This window comes from Lathamus discolor, chromosome Z, assembly GCF_037157495.1.
Source record: "Lathamus discolor isolate bLatDis1 chromosome Z, bLatDis1.hap1, whole genome shotgun sequence".
Lineage (NCBI taxonomy): Eukaryota > Metazoa > Chordata > Aves > Psittaciformes > Psittacidae > Lathamus > Lathamus discolor.
Genome location: NC_088909.1, coordinates 110658704 through 110675280, shown reverse-complemented (window position 1 = coordinate 110675280; position 16577 = coordinate 110658704). Strand labels below are relative to the sequence as shown.

The 16577-nt window shown below is 43.4% G+C and overlaps 1 protein-coding gene across 4 annotated transcripts in view; it reads right to left on the bottom strand.

Moving 5' to 3' along the window:
• Positions 1–15424, bottom strand: part of SMAD4 (SMAD family member 4) — a 29615-nt gene extending 14191 nt beyond the window's left edge. For 2 of the 4 annotated variants that reach the window (XM_065661582.1, XM_065661586.1), the window contains exons 1-5: positions 15089–15424; positions 4347–4701; positions 3275–3449; positions 2821–2850; positions 752–967 (exon numbers count right to left, since the gene is read on the bottom strand). In XM_065661582.1, coding sequence (XP_065517654.1) covers positions 752–967; positions 2821–2850; positions 3275–3449; positions 4347–4595 — 670 coding nt within the window. In that variant the 5' untranslated portion in view covers positions 4596–4701; positions 15089–15424. Of the gene's footprint in view, positions 1–751; positions 968–2820; positions 2851–3274; positions 3450–4346; positions 4702–9190; positions 9251–9440; positions 9462–15088 lie in introns of those variants that run through there. The other 2 variants (XM_065661583.1, XM_065661584.1) reach the window with 2 other exon arrangements.
• Positions 15425–16577: the final 1153 nt, after the last annotated feature.

Sequence of the window (16577 nt, the reverse complement as noted above, 5' to 3'; positions counted from 1 at the left end):
TTTTATACTGAAGTGACAAAGAGTACATGAAACCACTCCAGACTCCCTGGTTTCCCTACATTAGAGCTGCAGGACACTGTACATAACTGTTTTACTGTCCTGCTGGAGTGAAGAGTGAGGTTTGATGTTGGTAAACCAGACTCTTCCACTTGTACCAAATATACACAGAAAATTAAGAAAAACTTTGACACAGCTCTCCAACAGACTCATGACAATATTAATTAGGGCTGTCACTCTGGGAGTACAGTGGGCCATTACAAAAATAAGTTAAAACTGGAAGACTTATTCTGTCAGCTGTGGAACAATGAAGAACTGTCTGAAAACCTCTTGATATTGCCACTTTACAGTGTATCTGTTCCATCTGCTGTTGCAATAAAATAATAAAATTCTTCCATTCCTACAGCAGTTATTCCAATAACAGCCATAATGTTCTGTCAGCAGGCAATTGTTTTTTTAACGTAGTATCACTGAACCACTGGCATATCCAAAACAGTCTTCTTACACTCACACAATGTCAGTCTCCCTGAAAAAAGACTGTGTTACCAGGAAAAGTTACTCAGATTATGCTCCAAGTTAAAACCTTATGTTAATACTTAAGAGACTGCCTAGACTGTAATGCCACACACTTTCCCAGCATATTGCATCAGAACGGTACTTTTGCTACACTATCTACTCTGTCAAAAAACAGCAGTTATCTTTGAGCTGTCACATTTTCACAGTTTAATATTTCATATAATCTCTAGGATCTTACTTGTTGAAGCCACAGGAATGTTGGGAAAATTAGTGGTGCTGGTAGTGCTAGCCTCAGTAGGAGCTAACATGGCTGGGGTGCTATAGGGCTCATTAGATGCCCTGTTACTTGGTGGATGCTGGATGGTTTGGACTGAATGGCCTTCTGCAGAAGACAGTGACGGTTGCCCCTCGTAGTCATGAACATATTCGTCTTTCACCAGCATGCTTGATGGAGCTGTGAAGAAGCAAATGGTTAAACTTGCAAAGCAAATCTATTTTCAGGATTTAACTACAAATAGCACTACTGCTTTCAAGCAACAGCAATGCTATTAAAGCTACTGGGGAGGAGGATTTAACCTATCTAAACATTGCTAAAGCACTCCTCTAAACTGCAAATAGACAAGGCAGCAGCAGGAAATTTTGAAGCGTTAACTGGATGGAAGAGCAAACTGTTCATTTTGCTGACTGCTCTCAATCAAGTTTAGTCCCCCAGTAGTAAATTCCAACATCATTTTGTTTTCCAGTCCATCACTGTGTGATTTGACATGGCTAATAAAAGAGAAAAACATGCTTTTTGTCAGGCACCTAAATATGCGTTAATGCAGTAGCTAACAGACCAATTCCTATTATAAGAATATACATAAAGCTCCTATGATAAACATAATTCATGAAAACAGCACATAAAAAACTTCACACATCCCTTAAGTAATTTTAAGCAACTCCCATCCACATTGACTACAAACATAAAATTCACATCCAAAGACAATATAACACTACTCTGTATTTAACAATGTAGACACTAATTTAGAATATTCCACATACAGTGTAAGGAAATTACTACCATGGCCACTACAAGAATTTATTTCCATCTATCCCACTAAGCACGTTCAAGTAAAACTCATACTACATTAGCTCCCATGCTCGTTTTTCAAGCAGCCTTAAATATATCAAAATTTGACAGTAATTTTCTGTTTCCTGCTGCAAAAAAGAGCAGTAGGACAAGGCAACGCTACGTATTTAACTAACAGCTACTAAGCTTTGATTCTGCACACAAGGATCATTTTTCAGAAAACATGGGTAACATGCAAATCAGCAGAGATGAGTACGCAAATTAAAGCTTGTGAAGTTTACAGTCTGTTGCGTTGTTTGGAGGCTTTTTAAGTCATTTTTCATAGAACGACAGAATGGTTAGGGCTGGAAAGGACCTTAAGATCATCCAGTTCCAACCCCCCTGCCATGGGCAGGGACACCTCACGCTAAACCATGTCACCCAAGGCTCTGTGCAGCCTGGCCTTGAACACCATCAGGGATGGAGCATTTACCACTTCCTTGGGCACACTCTGCCAGCGCCTCACCACCCTCACAGGGAAGAACTTCTTCCTTATATCTAACCTGAACTTCCCCTTTTTAAGTTTGAATCCATTACATCTTGTCCTATCACTACAATCCCTGATGAGTATTTTTGCTTGATTACTTCTAATAATGTGCTAAAAACAGGTTTCCTTCTCTATCAATTTATTCTGGGAGGAGAAAAAAAAAAAATCAGTTTTGGAATAAAGCAGCTGTACAACCCTCAGATTTCTGAATAATATTCATTTGACATTTAACATCAAATTTCCCTCAAGTTTCAGGGAGAGCAAGAATATCAGACTGCTTCATTCAACTGCATATTAATTACAGAATTTCTACTATTTTCTTGTAAAACTACTTACTAAATCATAAGCATCTATTATTCCTAATTCAATTAGCCTATTATACACATGCGCACACATCCTTGCATGCTCAATGCTGCTAGTCAAAAAAAAAAATGTGTTTTTTGATTTTTATTTTTTCTCAGTGTTTTTAAGTTGAGGCAATGAAAACAGAGCACAACAACAAGCTGCACTGAAGCCTCAATTTAAAGAATTTGTCAATACTTGCCTCTCATATGCTACTTTGTCAATTTTCAAGAACCGAAGAGACAAATTCATTTCCATCTGCTCTCTATACTCCCTCTCAGGAAGATGCACAGGAATAAACTGTGTACATGCTGAAGAGTTTAACACAGTTTGTGCCCACAGAAATGCAACAGTAAGCAGAACTACTTACCAGAACTCTGTAGTGTCAGTCCTGAGAGATCTTTATCAAGAAAAAGAAAAGAGGGTGTGGAGGATTATACAGAGATCTTCAAGAGTGTTTGAACATTAAGTTTATCAGCCTTTACAAACCAGTCCTACAGACTCTACATATTATACCCCCTCTATCACAACACAAACCTCAATGATAAGTTATTCACAGATACACATTAACTCTAAGAACTGTGTGCAAAGCCAACAGAAAAGCTTAAACAAAGCCAGAAACTGCTTTTTCAAACAGAAACTGCGGTGTTTTTTTGAATAAAGGTAAAAGAAAAATTCCATTAAGGAGATGGGCAAGAGCACGACAATAATTTATCATTAGATCGTTAAAAGTTAATGTCTCTAACTTAGGCCTGTATTTTCTACACTCAAAAGGAAAACATTTTACATTTTATTTGCACATTTTACGTCAAGAAGTTACTTACCGATGCCAGGCGATACTACACGCTCATAATGGTAAGGATTTACACAGACACTGTCACATTTTAAGTCAAAAGCATACTGACAATATTTAACATGCTTGAGTTCATTTTTATGAAGATCGGGCCACCTCCAAAGACGAGCATAAATCACATGAGGGAATCCCTTGCGACCAGCCACCTAAAAAGTTAGACACAAAAGCTGATTTGGAAAGTTGCAAGACATCTCACTTTACTTAGTAAGGAGCAAACCTGGAAGAGGACAAACACCACCACAACCTCTCTCCATCACCAAAATAAGAAAGAAAAAAAGGTGTTGTACAGTTTACCCAAGTTCTTCAAGAGAAATAAACTTCTGTTAGGGTTTTGCTATGGTTAAGTCAACACTGTGATTCTTAAAAGAAAAAATACTCAATACAAAATGGCAGAAGCAGAATTTGTGCTTAGTGTAGTACATATGGTCACCTTCCCCACCATGGATGATTAACAGAGTTTTGCCCCACAAGAGGAGGAACAAGGCATTAAGTTACACTATAAAGGATTTACAAGTAAGAGAATGCCAATCCATTATACTGAAAAAAATAAATAAAAGAAGTAATACTTTAGGGTAGACAGAGAGCTAGCCAGCAAACATGACATCTGTCCCAGAACAAGCAAATCGCAACTCAAACTATACAGGTACTGAGTACTGGCGATATAAGGCTAACAAAAATCCTCACTGCAGGCTCCTTGGAGTACCTTAGCACGGGATCATAGGTCTGTCTTCCAACTGCTGACCAACACAGAGCTAACAGAAGCTTCTAGTGAAAATACCAGGATAAGCAGCCGCATTTATTATGTGACCCTGCTTTTTACTGCCACACACGCTCGTTTAGAACAGCTGATCCAACACCTTCTGCTCCTTTTGAAAAAAAATAATCAACTACTGATGCAGTTCAGAGCTCCAGCCACAAAACATGACTACAAAGGGGGGATGCCAGAGGACAGGTACTATTCCTCAACATTCTAGGATCTTGAGTTGCTCGCTCTTGCTCCAGCTTCACTAGGAGGAAAGCATCTGATTTTCACTGGTACTAACCTGAAGCCTCCCATCCAGCGTTCTCTGTATTGTAACACACTTGCTAGGATGAGCTCCATTTGTGGTTATAGCTGTAATCAAAGAATCCAATTCATCTTTTTTCTCCTTTAGCTTTTTAACTAAACTTTCAATTGCGCGTTTTGCAAAAGTTTCACTCTCTCCACCTTGTCGATGGCACATCAAGCTATGAACAATGCTCAGACAAGCATCATTACTTGTTGGTGTGTTAGTAATAGACATATTGTCCATTTGTCACAGCTTTTTCTTTCAGATCAGATGTCAGTTTTGGGGGCTGTTATGATTTTGAAGCTGATGATCCAACTTAAGTGTTAGATGTACTGTCTCTTGACAAAACCTAGGAGGAAAAAATATCTACATTAGAATTGTTTTTAACAAATTGCAGATCATGTTTCTAAGGAAGTCTGTGGCTTTTTGCTTCTTTTATTTTCAAGCTAAGTGCAGGATATTAAAAGAACATGAAAAAAAACCCAACAAAAAAACTGCACTGCTTGTCCCGTAACAGCTAAAACATGCTTAAGACACTGCTTGCACAGTTTCATATATAAGATTATTTTTTCCCCTAGTAACATAAAGGTTATAGTTTATATACATGTAAGTATAGTATGTACGTATAGAAAGATAGGTATTATTAGATGAACAGGCTCTGAACCAAGAAAAGGAGAAGAGTGACAATGATTTCCTATGTTTTATACTGGTGGGATGAGACCAAGTGAAAATGCTGACTGTGAATCAAGGAGCATAGGTTTAAACAAAATTTGAATAGCGAAGAAGCATGAACATACACCAAAATCGTCTGTCATCTTAATTTAATAATCCTCTTCAAATAGTTCAGCTATATTCTGACCTCAGACTAACTGAGATTTGTCTTTGCTAATCACAAAGGAAAAAAACCTCTCTCTGGCCATTAGCTCAATACACATTTATGTAGATTAGTATTGTGTGTATCTTTATACAGGAAAAACCCAACTGGCGTATGTCTTTACTTGTTCGCATCCAGCTTCTTTTGGATCAAGACAAACCAACTGAAGTCACTTAAAAAGCACTTCCAAATGTCTCAAACTGAACTAACTGCCTTTACTGCACCAAACAGAAGATCAGGACCAAGTACCTCCTCACACATTTGGCCTTTAAACTCCACTTGTTAAGAATCTGCAGTGGTTTCTGGTCATTAAGTCATTCTTCTCAAAGCCAGAAGACCTCATACTTTTGAAGTTTCCTTTAATTCACAAATTAGAAGAAGAGATGGCCTGATTTTCTCAATTCTGAATGAGCTAATTACTATGCTTTATTCAGAAATATAAGACAGCAGGTTTTGAGCACTCACAGAAAAGAGTCTAATGTTGTCAAAAAGCTGCTCTGAGTCTTTTTGCAGCTTTGATTTGAGGTAGTTATCCAGTAACACCATTTTACCAACTATGCAGTTTGCCTTTAAGACACTGGCAGCAAATACACCAAAGTGATTTTACTATATTTACATTTCTTGAATAAGCTTAAAATATAAGCCTTGCTGAAAATAACATGTTCTCTTCAGTGTAAATAAAATCTTACTTCAACAGTTAAAGAAAAAAATGTTTATGCACATTATCTGAGGAACATATCCAGTCAAAGTCCTGTTACGGTACTGGAATTTTCCATGTTATTAGAGGTATAGTAGTAACAGCTATTTATTGGAAACAAATGTGTTGCACAAAAATAAGAGTGGGATGTTAATTTGGGAAGTTAATGCATCACACAAATGACAGTGTGAATGCATGGCTTCCCTTCTTGCACGCGGAATAATGTAACATAAGTCAAGAGTAATTAAAAAAGGAAACAAAAGTCTTCCCTATTTTTCTCCAGTTCCAACTCAAATACAGCATGTTTTGGTACACTTGGAAATAAAAAAAATACACATTGCAAATCCTCCCATCCCTCCCAGACTCCCCCCCACCATACTCTCCCCCCTTCCATTTTCAGTAGTTTTCTTCTTTTATAAGGACACTTCTGAACCTAATTTATCCCAAAGGAAAACAGTTACCTAAAAGTTTGAGTAAGATCATTTTACCTAGCTATTAAAGTTTCTCCCTCACTGCTAGGTTTTTCTGCGCTTCAACTCAATAAGTCTCTTTTTAAAAGTCAAGCTTAACCTGCCAGTCATTCTCCATGGCAACTCACACTCACATAAATCTGTAAAAGCTTGCCAGCTAAAACAGAATAGAACATCATTTTCCTCAAATATAAAACAGCATCCCAGATAGATATGCATAAGTAATCACAAATAAGCAACTTAATAAAGCTATTAGCCAAAAGAGCTTTAAATAAAGAGATGTTTAAAATTAGACACGCAGCTCTATCTCCTACACCCCTAAAACCATGAATGAGAATTTTACTTGCTGACTTTCAGAAGACTAAAAATCAGGCAAATAAATCCTTATTTAAGTGGAATGATCTTCAGAAATGTTGAGTCACCCCTCAGCTGCCACTGAGCTCAATAGGAGCTTCTGACTGTTCAGCACTTTTGAAAGCCAGGCCACTTGTTTAGGAGTTTAAATACTGTTACACGCTGCTGGTGGATTAACTATGCATGGTGATTCGGGAACCTCCCTTTAGAACTGCCCCCTACAGAAATCCTGGATTTGATCTTGCAATTTTGATCCCCAGAAGGAGGGGTAAGGCCAGTGGCTACCAACCTAGCACGTACTGATAAATGCTGCGGCATATTTCTTCTAAAGCAGCAGAAGCATTAGCATATTTTGCAGGCAAGCCAAGTTCTTATGTTCCACAAATCTAGTTTCTCACAAAATAGCTCCACGAGCCTATCTTTGACTGAGTCACACATTCAAGAGGTGCCTTAACACCTTCTTACTATATTACTTTTATGTGTGCAAATAAAAGCAAAATGCAATCTTTATGTGTTATATTTTTAGAAGAGAGCCTTTGAAGATAAGGTTCCAGCGTGCCCTAAGAAACGCAGTGTTAGATGTTCTGCAAAACAGCAGCATGCTTGTGAGATTTAACGTTTACTTGGTGCAACCATGAAACTTCAAATTCATTCCCCAGCAAGCCCTCTGCCCAAGTAGGCAATCCCACACTACAGCTCAAGCTTAGATTTAGAGTGAAGTAGGGGCAAATATTGTGAACAAAGACCTTCTTAGCTCTCCCTCTACCCAGGATTTCATGAAACAGAAATGGACAAGAGGGTGTTTTTGGGGGAAAGGGGCACAGAGAAGAGACAGGGAACACAAGAAAAGCCGCTGCAGGACACAGAGCTTCTAGTGAAGCTCTCTGCTCCACCTACCAAGGAACAAAAAGGTGTTTCTCTCCCCCTTTCTACCGTATGATCCAAGTAGAACACAGAAGAAAAAAAGGATGAACTAATATAAAATGCTAATGAGTTACAAAGTTCCAGAGAAGTGCCTCATTTTACAGAAAGTTACAGAGAAGTACCTCATCTTATAGAAAGTAATGTATTTCAATAACTATTAACAGTATCTTATGAAAGATGCCAACAACTAGTGTTCTGTGATAGCTGAAGTATCGGAGCAAGATTAAGAGGATTACTGGAACAAGATTAAGATCCTCTGAAGAGGAGTCAAACCTGAAAGACAAAAGAAGTTAAGATTGCCAGATAATTTAAAACACTCTGCAGTGGTAAGTAAACATTTAACTCCAGCTCTTCCTTCAAGACTGATGCAGACTGGAACAAATACCGTAACTCTTCTGTACGTCCCACTTCCCCACGGCTGCCTTGCTGAAGGGTGATGTATCTTTTAGCCTGTGCAATGAAATTCAGAACATGAAGCAGCTGTCTAACATTAAAAATGCACCACTGGTGCCACATGCCTCATTTTCATGTCTGTGGATAATTCTGCCACAAATGGTTACCTGAGCAATATAAATAGATTCTAAAAACACAGACATCTATGATAGTATGCGACCTCATGTAACAGAAAATCAAACATATTATTGACTTACCTACGTGGAAGTAACATTACTGAGCTCTTACACTAGTGCCTTCGCTGCACTTACATTTATCTTATGGGCAGGAAATCAAAATAAGGACTGTACTGACTCAAACCATTCCACTGTTCTAGGATCAACTGCTACATTCTCTCTCAAAACAGCGATTATTCTACTAGTGTGACTACAAAACAGAGACCAAGTTTAACATTCAGCATCTTCTGCAAAAGCTAGCCCAGAGCTCCACGAGAGCACTCCCACTTGTGGAAACAAGGTGCTCCTGATCAACTGGAAGAAACCTGAGCAAAGTACAAAAAGAAGATGAGATCTCACCTGAAGGGATAATCAATGCATTTATAGAACAGAAAATTAACAGTTTATTTTGCTAGTATCCCTAGAGCTGCAAGACAGTATTATAAACTAGCACACCTTAAGAACAAGTACTTTTACATGCCAGAAACCAAGGATAACAAAAACAGTGTGAGCCATGACTTCCAAATATTTTCAGCAACTCCTCAGGCAGCATATTAGGTACTTAAGAGATAAGATCATTTGGAGAGCCTCACATGAGCCCCAAGAGTTGCTGAGATAAATTTCAGTTTGAAATTCTTCATCAAAAAAGCATGCAGACGCATACAGACACACACACACAGTCTGGAGGAGTACAGGAGGTTTTAGAATGAGAGAAAAAGTCTTTCTGTTTTCCACGGTTAGGAAAAAAAAAAACACATGGCCTTGGTTTCCTTGTTTCTACAGAGGAATTACTGCAGTTGTACAGACTCTCACCTGAGACGGAAGGGCAGAGGCAGCAAAAAACTACTCAGACTTCACCTAAACCCCCTTTAATGTCCTAGCCATTCAGCCAAGCAAATTTTGAAACTTACCTGAAAAATCCCTCTTCCAAACAATTCCCTTTTCCAGAACACTAATGTGGATGAAATTTGCTGAGAAGTTACAAATACAGATTTAGTAAAAAGAACTCACATTCCCTTCTAAATATCAACAAGAACCCCAAATGAATACTTTTCACACTTGCAATTCACTTATCTTCCCTCTCTCCTCCCACAAAAGCCACACGTTGCGATGTGGGGAGAATGATCAACCCCAAACAAGTAAAGGAAATAATACACTTACACAGGCAAACCAGTGGGTTATGGATGGAGCTGAAAGCCAGGGATGTCACCCAAAGGAAGACGATCCAGGCAATGAGCCCTCCAGCAGCTCGGGCAAGACCTTTTTATCCCTGCCCGACACTGATATGATATGTGACGCTGCTCATTTACAGTGGGGTTTAAACCAATCACAGCCACGGAAGGATCAAATTCACCAAGAAACTCAGTCTAAATATGTGACGGCCCAAATGCCACTGGATAATTACTTTAAGATATGAGCCAAAGGCCAACCCCCCTCCACAGCATATATTTTCTTTGTTAAGTTTCTACAAAAAAGTAGGTATTTTTTAGAAAAGCAACAATTTAAGACTCTTGGAGACTTTACTGTTTGCAGGAAAAATTACATGAGAAGTAGAACTTTAAAAATACAGCAGAGCCTTGACAAAACTGGAAAAACAGTTCCTGCAAGTGTCAGGGCAGCAAAGGCCCTTCGAAAAGCTTTTGGTGGAGAAACGGAAGCAGCCCTGCAGATTAGCTCAGAAAAAGAGGTTCCAGAGACACGGTGCTGAAGACCCAGAGATGCTCATGGGGAAGGCCGATGAACACAGCCAGTGGGGGCAGCAGGGGAACATGCAGCACACACTGACACAGAACTGCATGAACAATATAAGATGGATCTACAACCACATTCACAAGAACCCCGAAATCATGCAATCCCAGACTGGTTTGGGTTGGAAGGGAGCTTAAAGCTCATCCAGCTCCAACCCCTGCCATGAGCAGGGACACCTTCCACTGGAGCAGCTTGCTCCAAGCCCCTGTGTCCAACCTGGCCTTGAGCACTGCCAGGGATGGGGCAGCCACAGCTTCTCTGGGCACCCTGTGCCAGTGCCTCAGCACCCTCACAGCAAAGAGCTTCTGCCTAAGAGCTCATCTCAGTCTCCCCTCGGGCAGGTTCAAGCCATTCCCCTTGGCCTGTCCCTACAGGCCCTTGACCAAAGCCCCTCTCCACTGCGATGGAAATAAAATCAATCTGCCAAATTAAAGTCAAATAAGAGACTTTACACACGCTGAGTATTAGATACACATTTGGGGTTCAGGAATCCTTTTGAAAGTGAGGTTGAGATTTGCCACCTTTTTGTACAAACTGATCAGACAACCACCCTGTGTCACATGAGAGCATTTCAAATGACTGTCAAGACATAATCATTGTAAGTCCCTTCCAACTGAACTACTCTATTCTAAATAACACACAGATCTTTAGCAACAGTTACGCTCTACAATGCATGTGAGTACATAAGCCTTCTTTTTAGCACGTGAGCATTTTTAAGTACTGCTCGTGTATGGGCTGGTGTCACAAACATCTACAGGGATGCTAAAGACAATACAGGCAGGTAAGTATGTCTAATAGCATTCACCAGCCACTCCACAGGCATTTCTATCTGCTAAGAATTTTAAGATAACTTGTCCATTATTTGTCATAACATACTGTAGAAGGGTCTAAGCAAGCCAGCAAATTTACAGGCAGAATATCCTTTGTGATTAGCCATGACTTGAGTGAATATTACCACTATGGTCTTCAAAACCAAGAAAATAAGCTCACATCATCTGTGTTTTCAAGTAAAAAAGCTAATAAAAACATGTCTACTAAAGTAACGAAGAAAGATCACAGCCAGACCAAGGCCCATGGTGCTATATGATGCCAAGGGGAAAGATGTAATTTTTCGTTCAAAATTGTTATCTAATATACATCATATATTGTAACATCAATTTCAACATAAAAGATACAGCCTCCAATTCTAGGGAGTCATATACTGGGGCAAGAAGGGAAATGAATTAATGCAAAAAAAAAAAAAACCCTAATGACCAAAAAAGTACTTCCAAGTTATGACTATAAAGGTAATTTTTGGAAAAACACATCTAAAAAAGTAAGAACAGTTTGCCTGAAGCTGCCACTGCTGCACTCAGAACACGATTTACACAAGTTACAGCCATCCCAGTCCCAGATTTCAAGCCTTTTCATACCAGGCAGTAACACAACGCTAACGAACTGGCTAATTAGAATAGCGTACAAACTGACATCTTGCTAGAACATTTCACATAAATAAAGGACAAGAAAGGCTCTTGCATAAGCCACTGCCTCCAAAATTAGACAAACACAAAGATGTCAGAAAAAGCAGCATGTACATTTGATAGCTTTTAACCACCAAAACGTTACTACAGAGTTTTGCTGTTTAATAATGCAGTGGTAGAAGTTTTATGATAAACATGACAAAGAAAAAAAAATCCATAAACCAATAAAACAAAAGGCAGCTTGTGATTTGATGAAGATATGAATAAGTGATTAAACTGCAGATACTTTCCAGCGCATTAGACAATTACCTACTTGCCCAAAGGGTGAACAGGAACAAAATGTTTGTAGACATAAGACCAATTAGCATTAAAGAGCAAGAGAAAGTGTACCAAGGAGGTACTGCACTCACACTGTTCTGTACAGTAAGAGCTAACATTCCCCAGAATACTATTTTTGTGCTCATATCTGAATCATCTGTATCAATTCTGCTCATCTCACTGTCAGTAGCTACAAAAATTTAAGACACACATCAGCATAAAAGGAACTGAAGAAGAGTTTAGAGACAACTCGTGAGTGGCAACTCCTTCATCTTAACATAAATCCACAGTTAAAAAGTATGAGCAGCCATTTCTTTATGGAAGAAAGTGGTCTGATGTAGCTGTCCAGCTACAGCTCTCAGCACATCTTGACTCCTCTCAGTTTTCACCTCTGCTCTCCAATGGCTTTCAAAAGCACTTTACAAATACAACAGACTGATCCTGTAAACAGAACAAACATTTCTGCTGCACAAGGGTTTTTAATCTCATTCAAGGAACAAACACTACAGTAAATACATATAATCAGAGGATGGCTGGGGTTAGGAGTGACCTTAAAGCCCACCATCTAGTTCCAGCCCCCAGAGACACCTTCCACCAGACCAGACCTTAAAGCTCATCTAGTTCTAGCCCTCTGCCATGGTCAGGGGCACATTCCACCAGACCAGACCTTAAAGCTCATCTAGTTCTAGCCCTCTGCCATGGTCAGGGACACATTCCATTAGACCAGACCTTAAAGCTCATCTAGTTCTAGCCTTCTGCCATGGTCAGGGGCACATTCCACTAGACCAGACCTTAAAGCTCATCTAGTTCTAGCCCTCTGCCATGGTCAGGGGCACATTCCATTAGACCAGACCTTAAAGCTCATCTAGTTCTAGCCCTCTGCCATGGTCAGGGACACATGCCACTACACCAGACCTTAACGCTCTTTCAGTTCCAACCCCCTACTACAGGCAGGAACAGCTTCCACTAGAGCAGCTTGCTTCAAAGCCACGTACAGCCTGGCCTTGAACACTGCCAGGGATGGGGCAGCCACAGCTTCTCTGGGCACCCTGTGCCAGCGCCTCAGCACCCTCACAGCAAAGAGCTTCTGCCTAAGAGCTCATCTCAGTCTCCCCTCTGGCAGGTTAAAGCCATTCCCCTTAGCGTGTTCCTACAGGCCCTTGTCCAAAGCCCCTCTCCAGGTTTCCTGGAGCCCCTTTAGGCACTGGAGCTGCTCTCAGGTCTCCCCTTAAGGAGCCTTCTCTTCTCCAGGCTGAAACAGTCCAGCTCTTGAGTCAGGATAAAGCCTTATCTTGTCCTTGAATGCAGGAGGAGGGCCAGGAAACAATGAAAAACACAGCACTACAATGCTGATGGGACTACATAAGCACATATTTTAAACCCTCAGAAAGTATTTTTTTATGTTGGTTCCCCTTCCCTCTCTCTAAATTTTATTTTTAAGAAAGCATACAGCTGAAAAACCCTCCTCTTCTCCATACAGCCTTCTGTATGGTCAGAGAAGGAAGACCACTGCACACTACACCACGGGGGTGGGAAAAGCAGCAAACTCCTCTACAACTGGATCTATAGCCACAGCACCTCACACTACCTCACTTCCAAGAGAATGCATTCAGAAAGCAGGCAGTGGTGGAACTCCTTGCCGTACAATGACAGAGCAAACCTGAAATGAGCTCTTCCTCAGGGTATCCTGCAAGACCCATCTTCTTGCAGAAGGCTTCCTCCAACAAGGACAAACAGTAATTTGTCAAAACCTCACAAACAGAGGAAACAATTGTGGTTATGCCAAGCAGTAAGAAGGAAGAGTCAAACATTGTTCAGGCAGAAGCAGTGTGATTTTTCATTTGTACATCGTGTTTCGATACCCCAGAACAGGTGTAGTAGATAACATCTGCTCTTTATTGTAATCTGTACAGGGATAATGCTCTCTGCATTTGCTTGAGCTTAAAGAAAAAAAAAATCACCTCTGGGCAAAGCAAGCATGGAAAATTCCAGCCCCAACCAAAACTAGAGTTTTTCACAAGGTTAACAATACGACAGAGCCCTAAAATTCCAGCAGGCCTTTAACAACAGCACAGCAATGGCTGCTCCTCATGAGGTTCCACTGCTCTCAGCACCTTTGTTCTCCACTAAATCTCTTGATACCTCTCGAAACTCACATCCCCATTGTGTGAGCTGAGCCTGAATGCATTATGTAAAGAGCCACTTAAAAAAAAGGAATTCTAATCAGCTCAAGACACTTGCTGCTTCTCTTTAGGCTTCAGCTCTTTGAAATAAAGTTTCTATATCAACATTAAACATGCATGCTTATGCAACAAGCAAATCAAACAAGGTTCATGAATGCAAAGTGAGAAGAAACTGCTTCCAGTAGCAATCCGGCCAAGATAAGAGGGCCAGAAGGACAAGTTGCCTACTTATCATGAAGCTAAGTGTACGAAAACATGTTTTATAAGGCAGCACCTTGCACGGAATTACCTATATTACAGAACAAAGTAACAAGAGTACGAGAGTCTTGCGATTCAGAAGATGACAGCTATCACAGAGCCTGGAATCACTCCTGCCTGTTGACAGCAGCATGCTGTTCTTAACCAAGAAGTGGTTAGGAACAGTGGTAAAAGACACCACGATCCTAATCCACTGTACGTGCTTGAGAAGAATTGGTTTGCAAGTGGTACAATTTGGGCTCCAAGTAATAACACACCTAAGCCACAGCTAGATTACCCCGTAAATTAACCACCCTTCCGCGGTGAGGACTCAGTAACACACCGTCACAAATCTCCCTGAGAAACGGGGATGGAAAGAAGGTCAAGAAGGAATCACCTTAATGACTTTTATGAACACCCCACGTGTTGAGCAGCCCCACGCTGCATAAAAAACACCTTAAAGTGCACTGGTATTGCAAAGAAGATGGCAGATTTCAAACAACTAAACGCCAACCTGCTCACACAAAACCACTCAGGGCATGTGAGGGAGCACAAGAGCGCGGTCTGCACGAACAGCACCACAGCGAAGTTTTAAATGCGGACGGGCGGCGGGAGAGCCCATCCGAGGGAGAACCGGGGGTTAACAACAATAACACTTAAAGTTTGGGGCCGGCGGGGGACGTGCGCGTGCGGGAACGACGTTCTGCTGCTCGCTCAGGGCAAGCGGGGGGCAATGGGGCCCGAGGACAAGCCCCCGGGCGGCCCGGGGCAGGGGGCGGTCCGCGGACAGCGCTGCGGGGAGGGATGGGGGGTTCGGGCTGAGGGCAGTCTCGGCGGGCGGGGAGCCGGGAGCGGATGTTACCTGGGCCGCAGGCGGGGTCGGAGCGGCCGCAGTCCGGGCGCGGCCTGGGGCTGCGGTGAGGGGCGGCGACCGCTGTGGTGATGGCGGGGGGGGGGGGGGGGGAGCGTTCCCTTGCCTCAGCCGGCCCCGGTGCTCCGCGGCGGGCCAGGCCTCCGCCCCCCCGCCCTCCCCTCCCGGGCTGCGGCCGGGCCGGGCCGGCGGGGCGGCTCTGACAGCGGGGGCAGCGGGACCCGGCCGCGCAGGCACGGAGCCGCCACTGCGGTACCGGTAGCGTCGGTGGCGGTGGTGTTGTTGCCGCGGCCCCGGCGATCGCGCTCCGCGGCCGCCGCCGACACGTCCAGGCGCCACTGAGCATGCGCCACATCCGGGTTACCCCCCCCCCCCAAACTCCACCGCCTCGCCAGCAGCACACACGGCGCCTGCGCGCACGGTGACTCGCGGTTGCCGCGCTGCTGGCAGCCGGAGAGAGGAGCGGGCGGGCGCGTTAGGGGATTGCTTGTGGTTGGCGTCCGCCGGCGGCGCGGGTGAGCCTGCGGGGGCTGCAGGCGGGGTCCAAACCTGCGGGCCCCGTAAATGCAGCCCCCAGAGGTGTCAAACACGGGAAGTGGAGCCCCGAGTGCACAGGGTCCGGAACACAGCACCCCTGAATGCACAGCCCAGTGGGGTCACAGGGTGGTTTGCGTTGGAGCAAGCTTAAAGCTCCTCCAGCTCCAACCCCTGCCCCGGGCAGGGACCCCTTCCACTGGAGCAGCTTGCTCCAAGCCCCTGTGTCCAACCTGGCCTTGAGCACTGCCAGGGATGGGGCAGCCACAGCTTCTCTGGGCACCCTGTGCCAGCGCCTCAGCACCCTCACAGCAAAGAGCTTCTGCCTAAGAGCTCAGCTCAGTCTCCCCTCGGGCAGGTTCAAGCCATTCCCCTTGGCCTGTCCCTACAGGCCCTTGTCCCAAGCCCCTCTCCAGCTTTCCTGCAGCCCCTTTAGGCACTGGAGCTGCTCTCAGGTCTCCCTTTCAGGAGCCTTCTCTTGTCCAGGCTGCCCCAGCCCAGCTCTCTCAGCCTGGCTCCAGAGCAGAGCTGCTCCAGCCCTCGCAGCATCTCCATGGCCTCCTCTGGCCTCGCTCCAGCAGCTCCACGTCCCTCTTGTGCTGCTGCCCCAGAGCTGGATCAGGGCTGCAGGGGGGTCTCCCCAGAGCGCAGCAGAGGGGCAGGATCCCCTCCCTGAGCTGCTGCTCACGCTCTGGGGGTGCAGCCCAGCACACGGGGGGGTTCTGGGCTCAAGTGCTCACTGAAGCCGGGTCATGGGGAGCTTCTCCTCACCCAGCACCCCAAGTCCTTCTCCTCAGGGCTGCTCCCTCCAGCCCCTGTTTGTGCTGGGATTGCCCTGACCCAGGGGCAGGACCTTGCAGTTGGCCTGGCTGAACTCCATGACATTCAGAGGGTCCTACCTCTGCCTCCTGTCCAGATCCCTCTGGATCCCATCAAGGTGCTGCTG